The 22092-nt window shown below is 45.6% G+C and overlaps 1 protein-coding gene and 3 non-coding genes across 4 annotated transcripts; all 4 read right to left on the bottom strand.

Annotated features, from left to right (window-relative positions):
* Positions 1–1670: 1670 nt before the first annotated feature.
* LOC100729244 (transient receptor potential cation channel subfamily V member 2-like) lies at positions 1671–14220 on the bottom strand (the record flags this gene model as incomplete). The annotated part of the gene is made up of 13 exons (XM_023563523.2): positions 1671–1933; positions 2156–2215; positions 2795–2922; positions 3647–3700; positions 3945–4090; positions 4233–6454; positions 6561–6627; positions 8423–8588; positions 9069–9139; positions 10063–10146; positions 10590–10763; positions 11179–11352; positions 13855–14220. Coding segments are annotated over 8 exons (1521 nt in total), but the record flags the coding sequence as incomplete, so codon positions are not given.
* On the bottom strand, positions 2003–2073 carry LOC111755755 (small nucleolar RNA SNORD65). The gene has a single exon (XR_002790317.1). It is a non-coding gene; the product is annotated as a small nucleolar RNA SNORD65 (small nucleolar RNA).
* LOC111755742 (small nucleolar RNA SNORD49) lies at positions 3007–3078 on the bottom strand. Its single transcript, XR_002790306.1, has one exon. It is a non-coding gene; the product is annotated as a small nucleolar RNA SNORD49 (small nucleolar RNA).
* On the bottom strand, positions 3782–3854 carry LOC111755743 (small nucleolar RNA SNORD49). Its single transcript, XR_002790307.1, has one exon. It is a non-coding gene; the product is annotated as a small nucleolar RNA SNORD49 (small nucleolar RNA).
* Positions 14221–22092: the final 7872 nt, after the last annotated feature.

Raw genomic sequence — 22092 nt, forward strand, 5'->3', positions numbered from 1 at the left:
TAAACTGCACTCATACTAATCACCATCTCCCCACTGGGAATCCCGTTTTCCAAAGATCCCCACCCTGGTCTCATCCTTCAGTGGTTGACACCTCCCTTCTCAAGGTTTTGGCTGCTGTAGGGCTGGAAGTCATACTGTCACAGGAAACCTGGTCACCTGCTTCCAGAAAAGCAATTTGTCTCCCTGAGCCCTGACTGAATTTTCCGAGGTCTGGTCAAGGGGCTTTGTGTGTGTGGTACCAGGAATGGAACCCAGGACCTTGTGCTTGCAGGGCAGGTGCTGTGCAGCTGAGCTATACTCCCAATTGGGACTCTTTCCTTTGAGGTAAAGTCTACGTGCTTTATGCCAGGCTCCAACTCATTTCAGATTCTCCACACACACACAGCATCATTTCTAACATACTCATCCTGTCTCCCAAGTGCAAACTACAGATATTAACTGTGTTGCCACTGAAGTCTTCCTGACTGAACGCACTTGTAACTTTCATCTAGGCCTTGCTCGGAAGGCCTACACCTTTTTGTGGAGCCATAACCTCCTTCCCATGAAGACAAGTTATCTGCCCTCTACTCATAGCATCATGGCTACCTCATGCCAGTGGCCAGGAGCCCTCACAACAAAGGTAGTAGGCAACCCCAGGGCTTGGCACAGCCTCATCCTCACTGTACAGCCCCGTGATGAGTCTTGCTTCTTCTCAGCCAGCACTGCCCTACTAGCTGGGTTTCAGATGTTTTTATAAATTCTATTGACTCTGAAATAATCAGTACTTTGAATCCACTTCTGAAGCCCAGAGCCCTGCTCTGGGAATATAGCTCAGTGGCACAAACACCTGCCTCGCAAATCCAAGGCCCCGAGTTCAACTGCAGGTACCTAAAAAAAAAAAAAAAAAAAAAAAAAATCACCCCGGGACACAAAAAATGACACTCTTAGCAGCATACCTGGAAGCCATTAGAACCCAATATTATAAAGGTTTTATTTATCCTTACACTGATGCTTAACCCAATACTGTTGTGAAAAAGACCTATCAATGATTTTAAAGCCCTTTTAGCAACAATCCCTAGTGTAATACTATCAACTGGCCTCTAGCCACAATATTCCACGTTAGGATAGCAACAAAGGGTACTAAGGATGCATCTTTAGTGGTAGAGTACTTGGCCAGCTGCATTTGAACGCCAGGAAAAAGAAAGCCAACAAGATCGGGGCTGGGGATTTAGCTCAGCAGCATAAGCACCTGCCTTGCAAGCAGGCAGTTGTGAGTTCGATCCCTGGTACCGATAAAAACCCGAAAAACGCCAAAAAAAAAAAAAAAAAAAAAAAAAGCCAACAAGATGAAGGCTGAAGGGGCTGGGGATTTAGCTCTGCGGCATAAGCACCTGCCTTGCAAGCAGGTGGTCGTTGAGTTTAATCCCCGGTACCGATAAAAAGGGGAAAAAAAAAAAAAGATGAAGGCTGAACAAGTCCTTACCTGGTGCCAAGTACTGCACAGAGCCACCTCACTTACATGCAAAGGATAATAGAAGCAGACACTGAAATCAAGTATAAATGCTTTAAGTGCCTCAGAGTTTCTGACTTTGAGGCCCACAGTTAAAATGACAAGACTGACCAGAAGTTCACAAACTTCAATGAAGTTCATACCTTATCATAGTCAAATTTAACTTTTTCCCAAATATACATTTCTAATACAAAAGAATGTTCTTTATTAAAATAGTATTTAATAACAACATTTGTAAACATAAACTTGTCCAAAAACACACAAGCTCCTCTGTTGGGTAGATTAATCAAAGACTCAGTGTGCCGCGCTGTCCTAAAAAAATGGCCAGACATCAGTTCTGTTGAGAAGGGCTCTGACACAGGTGAGCAGCTTGTTTCTTCCACACCAAACATTCCAGCCATTTAGATTCTCAAACAGAATCAACAGCAGCTTCAGATCCTTCACCTGCAAAGAAACTACGTTTCAGTCTCATTTTCTGTACCCTCCAACAGTCATTCAATACTCAAAAGACATCTTCAGAAAACCATGAATCACCACTGCCAATCTGCCGGTAATTCCAGCTAGTTTTGGTCATTTCATCATTTGATATCCTTTTCCACAAAAACCAATTTTACAACCAGCAGCTTATTCAATCCATGACAAATCACAGTGCAGATCAAGGCTTACCTCCTGCTGGGCTGTGCTGCTGCCAGCTCTCAAACTGCACTCCAGCACTGATCCCAAAACCTGGGGAAACAAGAGAAAGCTACAGAACGGGAAATGCCTTCCACAGCCTTAGTCTACAAGCTTAGTAAGACCACTCTATGAACATCATCCCTCAGAACCTGCAGATGGGACACTGTGCCAATTACTAAACTTACAAATCCGAAATAACCTCCTGAGACTTAAATCTCTACTTAGTAGGGCATCTTCAAAGTCACAGATGTATTCTTTTTTTTTTTTAATCGATACTGGGGATTGAACTCACAACCACATGCTTCCCAGGCAGGCGCTTATGCTGCTGAGCTAAATCCCCAGCCCCCACAAATCTATTATTTATCAAAAATGAGGAAAGCTATACCTCAGGGCAGAAATAATTTGCTCAAGATTAAACACCCAAGTCAAATGGGAACCACTTTCCCATTTGGAATAAACATTCTTCTGGGTTCCACTACCCCATGAACTAGCCAGGACATGCAGGATATTCTTCCAATAGAAGTCAAGGCATTGACACATACTATGGTAATACGATGAAACCGCCAATATCTGGCCAAACACCTAGAATTTCTCAGCCACCAACCAATCCTTCCAGAGAGCAAAGCTTACCTGATCCAAAGCCAGTTCTCTAACAGGTTTTGAGCAAAAATTTGCCACTGCAGCCTTTGTCCAGCAGCCCTCCAGGTGACTTAAGGGGCCAGTGATACAACGCTGTTGGTATCCTGACAGTCTGCAACCTGAATGAATGTAGAAAGGTTGTCACAGTTCAGATCAACTTAATCCTGGCCAAAAGCAGCAACTGGTGCAGACTTGTTGACTGCGGTCAGCCAGGAATAGTTATCGTCAGTTATCGATTCTGACGGCACTTCCTATTAAGTGGTATCATCAGAGCAGTCAAAACACTCATCACTGTACAGTACTCTTCCAACTGGAGAAAAAAAAAGGGGCTGGGGAATTAGCTCAGCGGCATAAGCACCTGCCTTGCAAGTAGGCAGTCATGAGTTCGATCCCTGGTACCGATAAAAAGGAAAAAGACAAAAAAAAAAAAAAAAAAACTAGGCAGTCGTGAGTTGGATCCCCAAGAACGAACTGGAGACATGGACATCTGAAACCAAACTAGAAGAAGGTGTAGCGCACAGCACGAAGTTCCTGGGGGCTACATCCTCACAACCACATGTACCAAAACACTCCTGACACCTTGTGTCTGCCAATGCCTTAGTGCATATACCTATAATGTATCTGTATACAAACACATGTTTGGATTCCAGTCTCCACACCGCTGAAAAACACGTGTTATAATGTTCAGGATACAACTAAACTTCACTTCTTGTTTGGTAGCTAAATTACTACTAAGTCCCTTTTTTTCAATGCTGGAACTCGAACCCAAGACCTCGACTGTGCCAGACCACCCTCCAACATCGAGTTGCATCTCCATCCCCCAAACTCGAATATTAAACGCACCCGACTTCATGAGATGCTGCTCCCATCTTCAATATTCTGCACTGAGTCCGACATCTGAAAGAAGGAAGAACAAGAACTTGTCGAGTCTGGCAGTCACATTTAACTAATTTAATGTACTGAGGTTTTAGCGACTGTAATCAGATCAAGAATATATATCGTCAGTTATCGCTTCTGACGGCACTTCCTATTACTCGTTATCATCACAACAGTCACGTCTTCTTCGTGTTCCCGTTAAAATCCCTCTAGGAGTAGCGCCCTTCAGTTATTTCCAGGTACTGCCAGGCAGACCCCAACCTACCCAGCTTTTCAGGTCTGTGCACTCCTCCTGGAGGGTGCAGAAACAGAAAGCTGCTCTCCGCAAACCTCACACTCCTGCGGCGGTGGCTCCGCCGAGAAACATGCGGTATGTGAGTCGCAGCTCGCAGCATTCTACACAACGCGGCCCTAGAAAAATATGGAACACTGAATCGCAACTCTCGCCCGGACTCCTCCATTTAGCTAAATTTCTCTAAAAACACCTGGGTAAAGTGGTTAAAAAAAAAAAAAAAAAAATCTAGATCTTTATCGGCCCTCGTCGCTCACATACACAGACAACACTCACGGTCACTGTAGCGAAAAGACCGCTCTGCTAGAACCCGCAGCACTTAAAGACCCAGAACGTCCCACGGCTCACGTAACACAGGGTGAGTCTGGCAAAGACTCACGGGAACTTCCGGTCCGGATCTCCCCCGGATTCTCCCCCCATCCTACTAAGCTAATGGTCTCGTCCACGCCAAAGAGGATTCTGGGTAATGAAGTGAGTGAGTGCTTGCGCCAAGGTTTGCGCGAAGTTGTCTGTGTCTTGGTCATCTGGCGTCGAGTTCGGCTTTAACCTTGGTGAATTCGGATGGCTGAGGATAAAAATGGAGACACAAGGGCCCCAAAAGTTAGCTGTGAGTATTAGATGAGACCGCATGTGTGGAATGCAGACCCTGGACACAGAGCAAGCTCTCAGAAATAGTTTCTGCTCCTGAATCTAATCGGGGCAGTCTACTGTCTCCCCACAGCTGCCCCAGAATTTCCGCGGAACCTTCAGACCCCTTGCACACTGGCATCCTTCATTGTAAGGATGACCCTGAAGGAGCAACCAGAAGTCTGGGTCCACTTGAAGCCCCTCTTCCTCTCCGTTTTGGGGACCTACATCTTCCTTTGCTCTCCTGCTTCTCCAGACTTTCTGTCCACCCTCTTTCTTATTTATAATTCAAAACTCGATCTCTGCTGATGGTTTCCTTTCAGTCTGTGAACATGGTGAGGTTTCTCCTATTATTTTTAAAAGTACTTAATCTTAGCCAGACCTGGTAGCTCACGTCTGTAATCCCAGCATCCTGAGAGGCTGAGGTAGAAGATAACAAGTTTGAGACCAGCTTGAGCAATCAAGGGAGATCCTAGTATGTTTGAGACCCGGGGTTGCATCTCGATCACACATAAAAACACACACACACAAAAGGAAAGAAAAAAAAACCCATGCCTGTGCACACCTTTTGTACACAAACGTTATACCAAGAGAGAGCAATTCATTTTGACTCCAGAAAACTCGAAGGAGGAAATTTTGAGATAACCCACTTGCTCTGAAAGATAGTGTTTTTGTTACCTAGAAAATGTCAAGGCACAAGAATTTGAAGAGAAAACTTTTCATAAACTTCCAAAGTTAGGTGTCCTTCCAAAAATGGAACACTTGACATAAAAGGATTACTTTCAGAAAGAAGCAGGGTTTAAATGCTTCTTCTAGAATGACCTAAGTCAAAGGATCAAACACAAGGACCCTCAGCTTGCCTGATGAATTTGGTTAGAGCTGGAGAATGACTGTGAGAGAGCACTTGCTTAACATTTGCAGGGCCTGCCTTCAGTTCCCAGCACTGGGAGGACTAGCAGGGAAGAGATGATCAAACTTCTAAGGACCTTTCACCAGATTCCCCTACAGGCAGCAGGGACACAGGGGAAGACTGGAGGGTTGGGGATACCTGCAAGGACATTGTCTAGGCCCTGAGGAACCTGTCAGGCCTCCAGAGCACAAGGGTGACAAGTTTGCCTTGTGTCCTAGGAAGACCCCTCTGGCTGTCCTACAGAAAATAGCATGGAAAATAGCATAAACCTGGGGTGCAGAGAGGGGTGTGTAATATTCCAGAGTCTCAGCTGAACCAATGAGCTCAAAGCAAACTAAACTACAAGACATGTTGCAGTGAGTTTTCAGCTCATCTCCTCTCTTTTTTTCCTCAACACTTTGTTTTTTATTTTTTTTAAATAATTCATTTTCTTGGCATGTTTTAGATATATATCATGATAATATTCATCCTATGGTTGCGTTTGTTGTTGAGTTGAGGTCTTGATAAATTGCCGAGGCTGGTCTCACTCACACGTACATTCTGTGCCTTGGCTTGCTGCCCAGCTTAGAAACAGATTTAGCAGCTTTCTGATGGCACAAAAAGAGAGTCGCCAAGCGGCTGTGATTCGCCTGTTTACCTCCAAGTCCACCATGAGAGCAGCCACAGCACCTCAGCCAGCAGCCTGCCCCCAGGAGGATGGTCCTAGGACTGGGGGACACGTAGGCCAGCAGCAGCACCACCACCCCACGGAAGCGCAGCTTCTCCTGAAAGGCCAGCTCACCCATGCCGATGGTGAACTTGAAGAGCTCCAACGAGGCATCCAGGATGCTGTTATACGGGGCCTCCTCCTCCTCCTTCTGTTCCATCCCTGGCTGGGAGGCCTGTGTGCCATTGAGGCCTGCAGGGCCCCTGAGTCCCCGGGCCTCCCTGCTCAGGCTCACCAGGGCTGTGGGAAGGAGGGAGGGCTTCCTCAGCCAGGGGCTCTGGCAGGCAGCCTTGAGGCAGGTGTACATAGTGGGGAGGGGATAAGCAGGACCAGAGTGGGCCTTTACCTATAGCAAAGCCAAAAAGGAAGACTAAATAGACCACCAGGAAGCGGAGCAGATCCCGCAGGATAACCTGAAATACACAAGCACGTGAGCTGGGCTGGGTGGCTGGGCCAGTGTGCAGAATCCCCCAGACCCAGAGCTGAGCACAGTTCTCATTATACAGACACACACACACACACACACACACACACACACACACACACACGAGTTATATATGGTAAATGTTTAAAAGAATTTAAAAACTATTATGGTAAAAGTCACTGCCATTAACTCTACTGAAATCTTCCCCATTGTTTTGAATATGCTTCTCCCACTGTCTGGCTGCTTTCTGCAATAGTTCTGGAAGCTCTTTTTCACGTCTTTATAAAATGTCATAAAAAATACAATGAATGCTACAAAAAAGTGCATCTACAAATTCATATGTATAAAAACTATATTGTGGGGGCTGGGGATTTAGCTCAGCGGCATAAGTGCCTGCCTTGCAAGCAGGCAGTCGTGAGTTTGAATCCCGGTACCGATAAAAAGGAAAAAAGACAAAAAAACTAGTGTGTTCTCATCCATCTTTTTCACCCAGTGTGGCACTATGCACTATGTGACTGTTGGCTCTTACACAAAGTCCAAATTACCATGAAAGACATATATTTTAAATTGATCCAGAGCATTGAAAATGGATACTCAAACCAGGCGTTGGCCCACACCTATAATCTCAGCATTCATGGAGATGAAGGAGGCTGGTGGTGGTTCAAGGCCACCTTAAACTGCATAGTAAGCTCATGGCCAGCCTGAATTACAAGCACGAACCACTTCCGAAACAAAAAGGGAAAAAAAGACCGAAACAGATATTCATGCATCGTATTCATAGCAGCACTACAGTATCCATAATTCCCAGGTTATGGAAGCAGTAAGCCCTGTAATGGATGCAGGGTACACGAAATGTGCTGTGCCCATACAAAACACCTATTCAGTCTTTAAAAGGAAGTAAATGTGTCACATGCTGCAACACAGATGATCCTTGAGGACACTGTGGTAAGTGAAATAAGCCAGGCTCTGGACAAATGCTAGTTGATTCCCTACATGAAGTTTCTAGAACCAGTAAATCATGGGGACGGAAAGTAAATGGGAGTTGCCAGGCTGAGACAAGGGGAAAATGGGGCGTTGTTCAATGGGCATCAGGTTTGTTTATGAAGATGAAGTAGCTCTGGAGATAGGTGTGCTCATGGCTGCATAACAAGGGGAATGTGTGTCACACCCCTTAAGCATACACTTAGGTCGGTACATTTTTATATGAGGCCTACTTTTTTCCAGACAGGATCGCCCTATGTATTTGAAGCCTACCTCAACCCCACTATGTAGCACTGGCTGGTCTCAAATTCACAGTGATCCTCCTGCCTCAACCTGCCAAGTGCTAGGCTCTTGACCCCTCCCGATGGGCAAAGCCCCAGACACCTTCTTACCCACCACCTTCCCCTCTCCACTCTGCCTCCCTCTCCCCAGCTACCTGGGCTCTTGGCTCTGTCTCCTGCCTGTCAGTTTGACCTGGCTCATCATCTTCACCTCCATAGTTCCCTATGGAGGATGCTTCCTCTAGGACCCTGACTGTGACACTGTGGGTGCGTCATTCCTTTTACTCCTCCACTCAGTCATCCCCTGTTTCTGGAGGTGTGTATGTAACATGTGTACATGTATCTGTGGGTCCACGCCCACAACAGTTCTTACACCAGCATTTGGTGAGCAGCTGGGTAAGTGGAGGAGGCAGGCCTGCTCATGCCTCCTCTGCTCAGGTGAGCTGTGGGAGAAGACTCCTGCTCCTGAGGCCACAGGGAGCCCTTCTGAACTGTGGTGTCCAGCCAGGCCCCATCTCTCACCTTCTGGATCATGACGCTGTAGATGCCCGTGTACTGGAAGCCACGTGTGTAGTACAGCAGGTTCAGCCAGCCCAGCACCAGCGAGGACACAAGCAGGGGCAGGTACCACTCAATGGGCATGAAACACAAGGCCTGGGACAGCACGGTGAGCAGGGCCTGAGCCAGGCTGCACGGGGAGGGTTCCAGTCATCGTTGAGGCCACACTAGGCAACATCCCCCAACTCCTCCCGGCCAGTACAGACCACCACTGCAGGAGCCATGATGCCTTCAAATGTCCTCCCTTTGGGACTGAACCAATCCTGGGCTGTACAAGCTATTCAGCCTTTGTGGGTCTCTGTTCCCTCTCCCATAAAATACTCATAAAAATAATGACACCTTCCTCAGAAGCTTTAAAAGACTAAGTGAGGCACTATATGCAAAAGGGTCAAGGCCCAACAGGTGTGCAGTGAGGGCTTGGAAAAGGTAACAACAAATCATGACCACAAGTACAGGAGTGGAAAGGGTGCCCAGCTGGATAGTGGCCAGGACTCCAAGTCTAACTCCCTGGAGCCCTGTGTTAGTCCCTCTCAAGCCATCCTGGAGCTCTGTTCCATACCCACCTCCCGTAGGCCTCACAAAGTGAGAGGAGAAATGAGAGCCCACATACAAGAGGATTTCAAAGTAGCTGTCCACGAAGGAGATCCAGATGAACAGGCGGCGCTGCCAGAAGTACCACAGCTGCGGAGCAGGAGGACAGGGGCTGTGAAACTTGTTCTCCAGGCACAAGGGCTGGCCAGCTGTCCCACAGGACCACCAGGTCCCCTGCTCACCCACATGCTCCCTACCTGCGGGCCGGCCTACATGAGATCTGGCCAGCACCATGTTGGAGGTAAGACAGCAGCTTTCACTGTGGGAGTCTCATGAATCCTTCCAATAGCAGCGATGGCCTTGGAACTTTCCAAAACAGTGGCCAAGCTGAGCGTGTGTGAGGCCCTGAACTACACCCCAATATAAAGGGCCCAGAAGTAGATTTCCACTGTCACCCAAACAATGCCAGGGGCCTCCTGGCCCCCATGGAATCAGAACAACAGCCTGTCACAGACTGCATGTGGAAAGAGGAGAGTTCCTTTCCTACCCTCCTCTGCCTCCTGGGGAGCACCCTGTACTCCAGCCAGCCTGAGAGTGGCACCCAAAGTCTGTCTATGCTAACGATTTCCTAGCGTTTTAGTGTCCAGCCTGACTGACCTTGCAAGCTTGCAACACGTCCAACTGGGACTGCTGTGCTGCTGTAGTTGGGCTCAGTCCCATCTGGAGTGACCCTCTGTGCTCCCCAACTGAGGAATGCCAGCTGAGGGCTCCGGTGGGGCTTCCAGATCCACTTTCAGGGAAGCAGAGCCTAACATGCCAAGGAGTCAGGCAACCTGTCCACTACCCCATGGGTGTCCCAAATGGCACAGAGGGAGGGTACCAGAGCCCCAGAACCAAGGGCATAAGCTGTGGCCCCCATTTCCTGGAGCCTGCTCTAGATGGACCTGAGTATGGGAGTGGTTTCCTCATCTCTGAAGGGATGTTTCTAACTCCCTGCCCTTCAGCAGAATTCTAGATTCCCACCTTGTTTAATTGGGGCCACATAAGGTAGGGGAAGGGAGAGAAGCCCTCACCTGGCCAATGAGGAGGTAGATCCCCCCAAGCAGGATGAAGATGTGGCCCAGCAGGAGCACGGGGTTTCCAGACAAGGGATCCAACTGGAAACCCTGCTGAAGACACATAAACACTCAGGTGAGACTTAGGCCCTCAGGTCTCCTCCCCGGCACTTAGGACCAAAGCCCTTAGGAGCCCGTCTGAGCTCACAGTATGGAGCAGGGGAGGAGCACGGACTCCGGGGATGACCGCTGGACTCTAGTGCCTTCAGAGGCACATCATGTAGAAATTATGAACATGGGGATTGGAGCCAGGCTGCCTGGCTCAGATCCTGCCTCCACCACTCACAGGTTGTATGTGGCTTTGGTAATGTTATTATAACATCTCTGTGCCTCCCTTCTCTCAAATGTGAGCTCAGGGTGATAATACTTGGTTATCCCAGACAGTGGTTGTCAGTGATCATGAACTGAGACACATCAATCATGGATCGTGGCGGTGGTCCCTGGCCCATTTCCCTCCAGGCCTATTCCAGGAGGCCCCTGGGGACTTCTCTCCCTGCCCTTGCCTGGTCCGGGGCTGGCTGGTGGTAGGCAACAGTGGTGAAGATGAGCACGTAGATCAGATAACACAGGAAGTTGAAGCAGAACCTGGGGATGAACTGACCCCATTTGGCTTGCAGGAGTTTGTTCAGTGGCTCCAGAACCACCATTCTATATCGGTGCTGGGGAACAGGAAGAGCCCTGGATATAGACATTGACAGGATAAAGGCAGCAGGTATGCATAGAGCACCCAGTTCATGCTGGGCTCCCTGCAAGGTGCAAGGGAAATAGAGCAGAAGGAACCTCCAATGGCCCCTGGCCGCCTGCCTCCACCCCAGCTTAGCATACTCCAGCTATACAGTCACCAGGGCTTCCCCTCCATTCCTGCGCAGTGGTGCTCAGCACCAAGCCCAGTGGTGCCTGTGTTGCAAAGGTCTAGAGTGTAGGATAAGTCTGTGTCTGACAGCCAGAACCAGGGACATGCAGCCACACCCCTACTGGGACAGAGTAGGTTTGTTCCTGGGAGGAGCCTTGACTTGTGGAACTTGCCAGGACCTCTGCTGGGCCCTCTCGGAACCCTAACCCTCTTGAACTCACTGGGCTCCTGCAGTGAAAGGTGATGATCTCCAGCACTGAGTTCTCCTCACAGCTGTCCACAGAGGCCAGGTCATACAGTGATACCCGGACAGGCCCATAATACCACTCGGTAAATTTTCGGGAAAGGGACTGGCATGGCCCCGAGAACTCCCGTTGCAGGATGTGCTTGAAAATCTGCAGAGTGATCACAGGAGTTTGCTGGCCGGGCTCTCTCTGAGCCCTGATACATGGCCAAGGCTGGGGAATGGCCAGCAGCCTCAGCAGTCTGCACAGCTGCAGCATTTAGACAGAGGTAAGGTTATTACAACCTTATTACCTCTTATTACCTCTCTTAACCACACAGGTACACCTGTTCTCATATATAAATCTCTTTTCTCTTCTATAACTTTTTTTCTATATTATTTTTCTTTTGAGACAGAATCTCTTTGTACTGCAGACTGGCTTTGAATTCCCGGTGATCCTTCTACCTCACTTTTGTTAATCTTTTTTTTTTTGTCTTTTTTGAGATGGGGTCTCACTATGCAGTTCAGGCTGGCCTTGACCTCACTGTGTAGCCCAGGCTGGTCTCAAACTCCTAAGGATCCTCCCACCTCAGCCTCCTGAGTACTGGGTTTACAGGCGTAAGCCACCATACCCGGCTATACTTTTTGTTAATCTTATAGAAGAAATTAAGCCATAGCAAAACTCAAGAACCTTAAAAACAATGCTTTTATCATAATTATACTGCACATAAGAACTTCTTGTTTGTCGTGTTTTGAGATGGGGTCCTGCTATGTTCCTCAGGCTGGTGTCACACTCATGGGCTCCAGTGACCACTCCATTCAAGTTCTCAGGCACGTGGGACTGCAAGCACATGCACATGCAACAGATTTTAATTTTTATGGCAAAATAATACCTTCGAAACCAAATGGTTGAGAGCTGGGGATTTAGCTCAGTGGCATAAGTGCCTGCCTTGCAAGTGGGCAGTCGTGAGTTCGATCCCCACTACCCATAAAAAGGAAAAAGACAAATAATAATAATAATAATAAAATAAAATTAAAAAAAAAAAAAAACCAAGGGGCTGGGGATTTAGCTCAGCGGCATAAGCACCTGCCTTGCAAGCAGGCGGTCGTGAGTTCGATACCCGGTACCAATTAAAAAAAAAAAAAAACCAAATGGTCAACTCAGAGAAAATTTTGCAAACCAGCAAAACTTAAGGCTACTGTATAAGTACTGCACAGTAACCCATTGCCCCACTAGAGCTCTGAGGCCACTGTAAAGAACAGTTACCAATCACCATGAAGAAAACCTAATAGCAAATCTAATAGCAAAATATGCCAGTCTTGTGGCTATGAAACCACTGTCGCTGGGTGTGGCAGCATACACCTGTATTTCCAGCGGCTGGGAGACTAAAACAGTAAGTCACCATGAGTTTGAGCCAGCCCAGATTATACAGTGAATTCAATCCACTTTAAAATACATAGTGAAATCCTGTCTAAAGAGAAAAAAGGAAATGCCGTCTCCTAATGAAAAAGCCCAAATGACTCTAAAAGCAGTCTCAGTGTTTTCTAATACAATATAATACTCAGTAGCCCACATAGACCTTATAAATAAAAACCCATATGACATAGGCTGTTATAGTTTTGGGTCTTAAATGTTCCCTAAAATTTCCTTCTTTTTGGGGGGTGGGGACCTCATGCTTACCCAGCAGGCACTGCACTACTGAACTAAATTCCTTGCCCCAGAGGCTGGGGATTTAGCTCAGCAGCACAAGCACCTGCCTTGTAAGCAGGCGGTTGTGAGTTCGATCCCCGGGACTGATAAAAAGTTAAAAAATAAATAAATAAATAAAGTTCTTGCCCTAAAGTGTCATTCTTTAAGGGGTGCTCATGAGCTGTCATGCTGCACAGAGCTGGTACAAACTCCCAGAGGTGGAGCCTAGCAGAAGTTACTTAGGTACCTGGGCACGTGCTTGAGAAGATGCTGGAACCCCACAGCTCCTGACACTCCCTTTGGAAATTCCCTCACCATGAACTGTTCATTCCTTCTATTCTTTTTCTTTCTTTCTTTTTCTTTTCTTTTCTTTTCTTTTTTTTTTTTTTTTTTTTTTTTTTGAGACAGAGTCTCACTATTTTAATCAAGCTGGCGTTGAACACATTAGGTAGGAAAGACAGGCCTTCAATTTCCATTGATCCTCCTGCGTCAGCCTACAAGTACAAAGATTATATATATGGACCAATCCACATGAACTTTCTGCCATGATACTCTGCCTCAGTGAAGCTCAAACCAACAGCATGGAGTGACTGTGGACTATGACCTATGAAACCATGCACCTAAATAAAACTTTTCTCCTCCTTTCTTTCTAAGTTGATTTTTGTTCCAAGTGCCTAGGACAACAGAAGGATGCCAGGTATTTTGTCCCATCAACACAAAGCTAACATAGATAAAAAATGAAAATGCTCTTGCTAGTAGGGGTGTTATCTTGAAAAGTAGAGACGTCTGCCCTCCTCCCAGACTCCACAGAAGTTTGGGTTTTTTTTTGGTTTTGTTTTGTTTTGTTGGTACCAAGGATGGAACTGACAACCTTGCACTTACAGGCAAGCGCTTGAGCCACAGGGCTAAATCACCGGCTTCTGCAGAAGTTTTGAGGTGAGCCTTGCTGCTGCCTGAGGAACCTGGAGGGGGGCTAGAGCTCACCTCAATTTTGCCCTCCTTGGCAGCCAGCTTCAAGGGCGTGAGGCCCTGCAGGTTTTGGATGTCCTCCAGCTGCACGCTGGGGCAGAGGCGGGCCCCTGCCCTGAGCAGTGCGTCGTACATGCGGATCACCAGTTCGCTGTTGTCTTCAGAGTTGTCTGCAATCATCACCAGGGCATGCAGGACAGTGTTGCCCAGGGAGTCGGCAGTCTGCAGGTTGGCGGGCTGGTACGGGTTCTCCAGGAGGTAGCTCACCACATCCCACTGTTTGGTGCACGCAGCCAGAGAGAGGGGCAGCTCGCCTGTGGTCCAAGAGGGCAGCCTGGACCTTGGGCATCTGACTTTCCTCTCTTGGAGTTGCCCATGGACTTACCCTGCAGGTGGAGTCCAGGGCGTGGCGGTGGCAGGCCAGCTGCTGGGCTCCCCAGGCTCTGGTGGTGAGGGGCTGCAGGAAGAGGTGAAGCCGAAAAGGTCACAGCTCTGACAGCCCAGGAATCACCAGAACTTTCTCTCCCAGCTGTGAGCTTGGCTGGTGGGTTTTGTTTTCTCACGGTTCTCCACCCTCAGCCTGTGGCTTTAACTCCCTCCTCCAAGGACAGCATGGCCACCAGAGACTGACCGTCTGGACCACTGGCCATACCTCGCCCTTGGGGTCTTTGTTTGGGGGTAACAATTGAAGAGGACAAAACAGCCAGGAGCATGTGGTGGGGAATGGCCAAAGGCAGGTTTATGAGAAACAAGAAAAGAAAGGGATTCACTAAAGCAAATACCGTAGACATTTACATTCACTGGCTTTTGGTAGTTTTTGGTGTATATGACAGAAAGCAGCGATGCTCTTGGTGGCAGGTAGGCCTTTGCTGTCCAGAAAACAAACTGCTTAGTTTGTATTTTATTTTTTTCAAGGTCTCTCCCACTTGATTAGAGACCTGTTTTTTGTCTCTTGTATTTCATTACACTCCAACGGTTTGTTTAATTAATTGGGCCTCTGGTATGTTAACTCCCTTAAGCCCTGACTGTTACTTTATTTTAGGTTAACTATTCAGGACCTGGGCCTGTCTAACTCTTCCTGTTTTGTTTTAATGTTATGGGGGAAATAATCCCCAGCCTGTTAGATGTCTGATGTGCCAAGTTTGTGGTCTCACAACCTTGAGAGATGAAGTCTCAGACCAAAGGAGGAAGTTAGAGTTTTATTGGATATAAGGAGAAGAAGAATAGGTTCTGGATTTGCAGGAGGGGTCCCGAATGGGTGGTGACTGAGATTCTTTGTCAAGAATATTTGGTAGGGGCTGGAGATTTAGCTCAGTGGCATAAGCGCCTGCATTGCAAGCAGGCAGTCCTGAGTTCTATCCTCGGTACTGATAAAAAGGAAAAAGACCAAAAAAAAAAAAAAATTTGTACAGCAAAATCACATGTGGGTACAATGTGAGTCAAATTACAGTCTAACTGTAGGATTACAAGGATAGTCACTTAGCTAATATGAATCCAAGAAGGAAATAAGTCACATAGCAAGGATTATATGGAGCACATCATTAACTTCTGCTCATCTGTAATTCTTCCCCCTGCTCCCACATTATCTATAATTTTTTTTTTTTTATCTTTTTCCTTTTTATCAGTACCGGGGATTGAACTCACAACTGCCTGCTTGCAAGGCAGGTGTTTATGCCACTGAACTAAATCCCCAGCCCCCTTATCTATAATTTTTAACAGAAAGAACAAAAGCCTCCCTGGAAAGGGATGGGATTTGGGATTCAGATGTTCTCATCACCCACTGTGCATCTGTTTCCTGTCTGGATTTACTGCACTAGGTGGCGCTCTTCACAGTAGGAGCACAAGCTGTGGTTTCTCCTTAGCAAGGTTTGCTATCCTGCCCATTGTGTCTTCGGATCTTGAGGTTGTGGCTCGTCACATTCACCTCCTGCCACAGTCTGTATGTATTCCATCTTCCATACTGACTCCTTTAAGGGCCTGATCCCTCTTGGGACCCCTTAATGTAGAAATATTATAGTCAGACAGGGGTAGACCCTGCAGGGAGTCTACAGAAGATTACACATTACATTATAACTGGCTGGAGGCACATCTGTCAAAGGCCAGGCTCTAGATAAAGATGGAATGACCAGGCTTACACACCTCCCCAAGGGATAAACAATATAATATAATTGGTATCACCTGGTCCAATAAAGTCTAGCTAGACATGAGTCACTCAGGTGGGTGACCAGGACCTCCTGACTGATTTTTTTCCTAAAAAAGAGCTTTGTTCTTTCCATGTATGCTTGTTATGTGACCTACTTTCCCACTGGATCAATATTACCTATGAGACAATATTGGTAATCTTATTGGTTGATCACAGTTGTTTTGTTTTGTTTGTCTTTTTCCTTTTTATCGGTAGCGGGGATCGAACTCACGACCGTCTGCTTGCAAGACAGGCGCTTATGCCGCTGAGCTAAATCCCTAGACCGGTTGATCACAGTTTTGACTTGTATTGTTCTCATCTGGTGATTTTGCTCTATAAAATTTACTTTGAGGAGAGGGCTCATTGGCAACCCTCTTTCAGATACTCTCAGCAGCTCTCTTGATAAAAATTTCCCTTGGAATTCATGCTTTGATTTTGAGGGGCACAAACTTGGCATATCTGACATCCAGCAGGTTGGGAGTTATATTTATTTCTGTTATATCTGAAAGGGTTGCTGGCCCAAGCCGGATACTGTAGCCGGCAAAGCCAAGGAGCTCCTATCTCCCCCCACCCTTAGAAATTACCTCTGGCGCCAAACTAAGACCAATGGGCTACCTGTGCATCCCTAATGCCCCTTAGGTTCCACCCCAGGCCGTGTCTACTTATGTGCCTCACTCCGCGAGAGATCGCTGGCCCCTGGGTGGAGATGCCACGCCCCAGGGGGTCGGGGGTGTCTCTCCCTGCATTCCCAAAATAAAGGTTACTTATATTTTATACTTCTTATCTTTTCAGCCACCGCCGGTCCCCTCTCCCTCCCCTCCACAGTTCTATCAGTATCATTATTAATTTCTATCCAGTTTAGCTGTCTATAATAATGAGATCTTGTCTCCCAAAGGCTGGAGTCTTGAAGGTTTAACAGAATCAGAACACTTGCCTAATCTGTGAGGCTGTAAATTCTATCGCCAGCACCAACCAACAAACAAAAAGTAAAAAAGGGCTGGGGGTGAAGTTTAGGGCACAGGCCTTGGATTCAGAACCCAGTACTGAAAAAAAGCAAATACAAACACGAGGGCTGGGGATGTAGCAAATCACTCCCCAGAGTTCAATAACCGGTACTGCAAGGGAAAAATGCCTGTCTTTCGAGGTTTGTTTTGTTTCATTTTATAATGCCGCTTTGATCTAGGGCCATCACACTGTGCTACACCCCTAAACCTTTGGGGTTTTTTTTTTTTTTTTTTTTTTTTTTTGGTCTTTTTCCTTTTTATCGGTACCGGGGATTGAACTCACGACTGCCTGCTTGCAATGCAGGCGCTTATGCCACTGAGCTAAATCCTCAGCCCCCCCCCCCCCAAACCTCTGTTTTATATTTTACTTTGAGTCGTGGTCTCCAAAGGTCATTAATTGCCAGGCTGGGTCAAATTTGCAACCTTCCTGCCGCAGCTTCTCAGAGTGCTGGGAATTACAAGCATTTGCCACCACACCCTGCTAAATGCCTGTGTTTTAGGCAGGAAAATAATCAAGTGGAAAACAAAGCTTCCCTCTTTCATTTGTATTGGTTCACATTTCAAGAAGCTTAGTCCATTCAAAGCCAGTCTCCATTCAAAGAAATTCTCAGGCTGGAGTGTAGCTCAGTGGTACCACAGAAGGCTGACGTAGCATTTGGGAGGTTCTAGGTTTAATACTCAGCAATGCACACACACACATACGTATGCACGTGTGTGCACACCATGCACACACACACACACAGAGCAAAATTTAGTCCATGTTAAAGCCAGAAGAGAGAGAGAGCTTAGGCAAACATGGCACAGGTCCCGACTAATTAACTTAAAATAATCTAAAAATGGAGGCCTACATGAGTTAACATACCAGAGGGCCCAAACAGACCATCAGGACCTAATGGGATACAAGGGATTAAAAACAGGCCCTTAAGCAAACAGCAGAAACCCTGGGAGAAATGATATGCAAATGAAGCAGCCTGCTCACTGGACCTCAAAGGCCCACTTGTAAGGAGGAGCATCCATCCCTGCCTGTGGTCAAGTATCTATGGATCCCAGTAACTGTATAAAAAGCTGTCATCTTACACACACACACACACACACACACACACACACATTTTTTTACCACTCCTGACGAGCAGGGCACTCTTTTCCTTTATTGTTTCTAAAGAACACACATTTGGCCACTCCCTGTGGCTTGCTGCTTGCTGTTTTGTCATCTTCAATCTTGCCTCCAAACAAGAATCAGAAAGCCAGAGGAAGCTGGTTACACTCCCTTCCTTATTAAGTTTCATTTCACATTTTATATCCTTTTGTAAATGTTCCTTTTATTTGATTTTTAAAGATATTTTTAATTGGGGCTGGGGATTTAGCTCAGCGGCATAAGCGCAGGCATAAGCGCCTGCCTTGCAAGCAGGCAGTCGTGAGTTCGATCCCTGGTACCGATAAAAAGGAAAAAGACCAAAAAAAAAAAAAAAGGTATTTTTAATAAAAACTAAGAGAAGCTCACAAAAAATAGTGCAGCAGATGCTTCTTCTAGAGAAGGACACTAATGATCAAGAATGAGAGGATAACTTCCTTTTCAGTATGTATTTTTTGTACTATTTGAAATTACTAGTTGGCTATGGTGGAACCTGCAATCCCTGCATTTAGGAGAATAAAGCAGGAGGGTGCCCAAGAATTCAAGACCAGCCGGAACTACATAGCAAGTCCCAGCCTCAAAAATAAAAATAAAAATAAATAAATGAAAAAAACTAAAGAGTATACCATCAAAATATACTATTGAACAAAATAAAAAATAAAGATAGTATTGAAACCATATGATTATTGCTGGACAAGATAAAAATGGAATAATTGCATTTCTGTCCATGGGCACATTAAAAAAAGAAGAAGAAAATACTGCTACTGGCCAACGTGTCCCTTAAGACTAGGAAAGGTTTTTTTTTGTTGTTGTTTTGGTTTTTTTGTCTCACAGAGGCTAAAGAGCCCTTAAGGACCCCTGAGGCCCAGGGTCCCTACAGGAGAAAGAAACCAAAGTCCAAACCAAAGTCCAAACGGCTGAGCACAGCCTGCTGGGCCTGCAAGAATTCCTGCTCTCACAGAAAGGGGCCTGCCGCGGACCCCGGCTTTACTGCCCCAAAGTGTGGCCTCTCTCCCAGAATCCAAAATAGCTGCATACAAGCCCCAGGTCAAAACCGGAAGTCCAGACCCAAATTCCTACCCTTCTGGAGAATTTGTGTTCTCAATTTTACCAAACACCAAGAAAAAGAGACGGTTCACTTATTGGGGAACACAGCACAGGGAAAGGAGCTAAAGCTGAGGCAGGCAAAGATGGAGCCCAGAAGGCGCTATTCACAGTACAGAGGAGAAAGACCTAGATAGGCAGGCAGAATGACCTGGCCCGGGAAGGGTCCATTTGGGTCAAGAATCTGTGGGTCAGAGCCTGGACTAAGGCAAAGGATGATGGGGGTTTGGGATCCTGGAACCAGGGGAGACAAAGCCGGGGTGCGGGAGGCAGGTCCCAGAGCCCACGACTCCAGGGCACTTTTGCACCCCAATTCCTGGGCACCTCCCCCCCACACACACACACTGAGCTTCAGTGGCCACCCCTGCTCTCTCCCCAGGCTCAATGTCTCCCTAAGGAGTTTTTTAGCTGCACCATTCAGCCCCCTCTTCTCAAGCCCTAGACCCACCCATCCCTCTCCACCTGCACCTGCCACACACTTTCAGGAGCTGGTACACTCCTGAGAGGCCCCGCCCCTTTCTCGATTTGGGCATCCATCCCGCCCCCCTCCATTGAGGCCCAGGCCCCTCTCCTGCAGCGTATGAGAATATGGTTATGACGAATAGGCTATAATTTCTTTCCCTGCCTCTTCTCCGCTATTTTTTTTTTCAGGGCTGGTGATTGAGTCCAGGACCTTGCATGTGCTGGGCAAGCACTTTAACACTGAACTACACAGGTAGTCCGTCTCTATCTTTGAAAAACAGGTTTATTGTATTGTGATTTATACTGTTGGATTTAAAGTTTACTCCCATTTTATTTATTTTTTTAAATTTTATTTGAGGAGAAAAAAAAGCAGAGAAAGGGTACAAGTTATACAGATTTACAGAAAAAAATAAACAGTAGGAAATCACTAGTTAATGGATTACATATTGTCATCCTAGAAATAATTGTTCAAGTCACAAAATTAAAGCTTATAAAGTGGACATTCCAACAGTGAGACTGCAAACAGTTCTGTTCAATGATCCAATAAAACTCAGTGATATCATTTTCTATCTTATACACTTAAATATACATGCAGTTATATCGTTTAGAGCACTTTCTTTTCCTCTCTTTTGTACAATGACAATTACACATTTTGGGTTTTGTTGCTCCCACAGTTCTTATTACTTTTTTGGAAGGGAGTAGAACCAAATGTGACCTAACAGAACAGAGTCAATCAAATCAAAAGGGTGGACATAATAGATAATGTAAAAGCATAATACAAGGTGATCAATAATGGGTACCATAATGCCTCCCGCTATCTCTAATAGAATTGCCTATATCATCAGTCACAATAAAATTGAACAAAACAGTAAAGAACAAAACTGACAAAACCAAAACATTGGAGACATTATAGGTCTTCAAAAGTAGATAAAAGTCATCGAGAATGGGCGTCATAATGAATTTCACTATCTTCACAGCTGTTGCCTAAACTTTGGAACCTGGGACTATCAAGCAAAACAGAATAGGGGGACATCAGTCAAAAACAAGATGGTGAGAGTAATACAGGACTTTAAATCAAGATAATGGAAAGTCAAAGTGGGTTACTATAATATATCCTGCTATTATTTATTTATTTTTCCTTTAATTAAAAGGATAAAAATAAAAAAGTAAATAATGAAGTGGAGATTGAGATAAAAGAGGGCATAACAGCAAAACAGCACAGATCAAAACAACCATTTAAGCAGAATAGTGTTTCACCACAAGATAATCCTGACATAAAAGTAGTTACCATATTGTCTCTTTCCTTGAAATCCTTGAGTACAACTTCGTATACTGTAGCATTAAGTATATCAAAACAATGTAAAACCATTTAAGAGAATGACAGCATTACAGAGTATTTAGAATCGACTAACAGAAAATGAACAATGGTTTCTGTATAATCTCCTTGTCTTTAAAAGTTTTTGCTTATACTATCGTACATAATAAAATCCAATTACAACCTGTTTAGACCAATGGAGACAGAAGAACAAAAGCTTGATGAGACTTCAAAACAAGATAATAAATCAGTATTACCTATTAAGACGTCATTTTCTCCAAAATAGCTGTTCCTATCATCCAATCTTCTTTGCCTCTTTTCTGTTGAGCTCTTTTTCTGTCATTAGTTGTCAGTTTGTCTTCTTCATTTTGTTTTCTGCTCCATTCATTGTGGCCTCTCTGCCACTATGTCTGGATTCTTTGTATTTTTCTTTTTTAGAATATCCTGCAGTATTCTCCGTAGAGTTGAATTGGTGATTGCAAATTCCCCTAGTTCCTCTTTATCCAGGAAGCACCTTGTTTTTCCATCAATTTCCAGGGATAGTTGTGCAGGATATATCAATCCTGGCTGGAGATTATTATCTTTCAAAGCTTGAATTATTTCCCCCCACTGTCTTCGTGATCTGATGGTTTGTGCAGAGAAATCTGCTGTAATTCTGATGGGTGTTCCCTTGTAAGTGGTCTGTTTCTTGTCTCTGACAGCTTTTAATATTCTGTTCTTGTATTGAATTTCTGGAATTTTTATTATTATATGCCTGGGTGTTGCTCTGTTTGGGTTGTAGGTAGCTGGGGTCCTGTATGCCTCATACATATGAGTATCTTTACCTTTTGCTAAATTAGGAAAATTCTCCTGGATTATTTCTGTGAGTAGCTTTTGTAGCTCATTTGTTTGTGTCCCTACTTCTTCCTTTATGTTCTTAATTCTTAAGTTATGGATCCTCTTATCATCTTCTAGTCTTTGTATTATTGCTGTTTGTTTCTTTGTTACTTTTAAGAAGTTTTTCATTTCATTCTCCCATATTACAAATCTGCCCTCCAATTCAGATAGTCTGTCC

Source organism: Cavia porcellus, unplaced genomic scaffold (genome assembly GCF_034190915.1).
Source record: "Cavia porcellus strain 051 isolate PalLab524CR breed Dunkin Hartley unplaced genomic scaffold, mCavPor4.1 scaffold_32, whole genome shotgun sequence".
Classification (NCBI taxonomy): domain Eukaryota; kingdom Metazoa; phylum Chordata; class Mammalia; order Rodentia; family Caviidae; genus Cavia; species Cavia porcellus.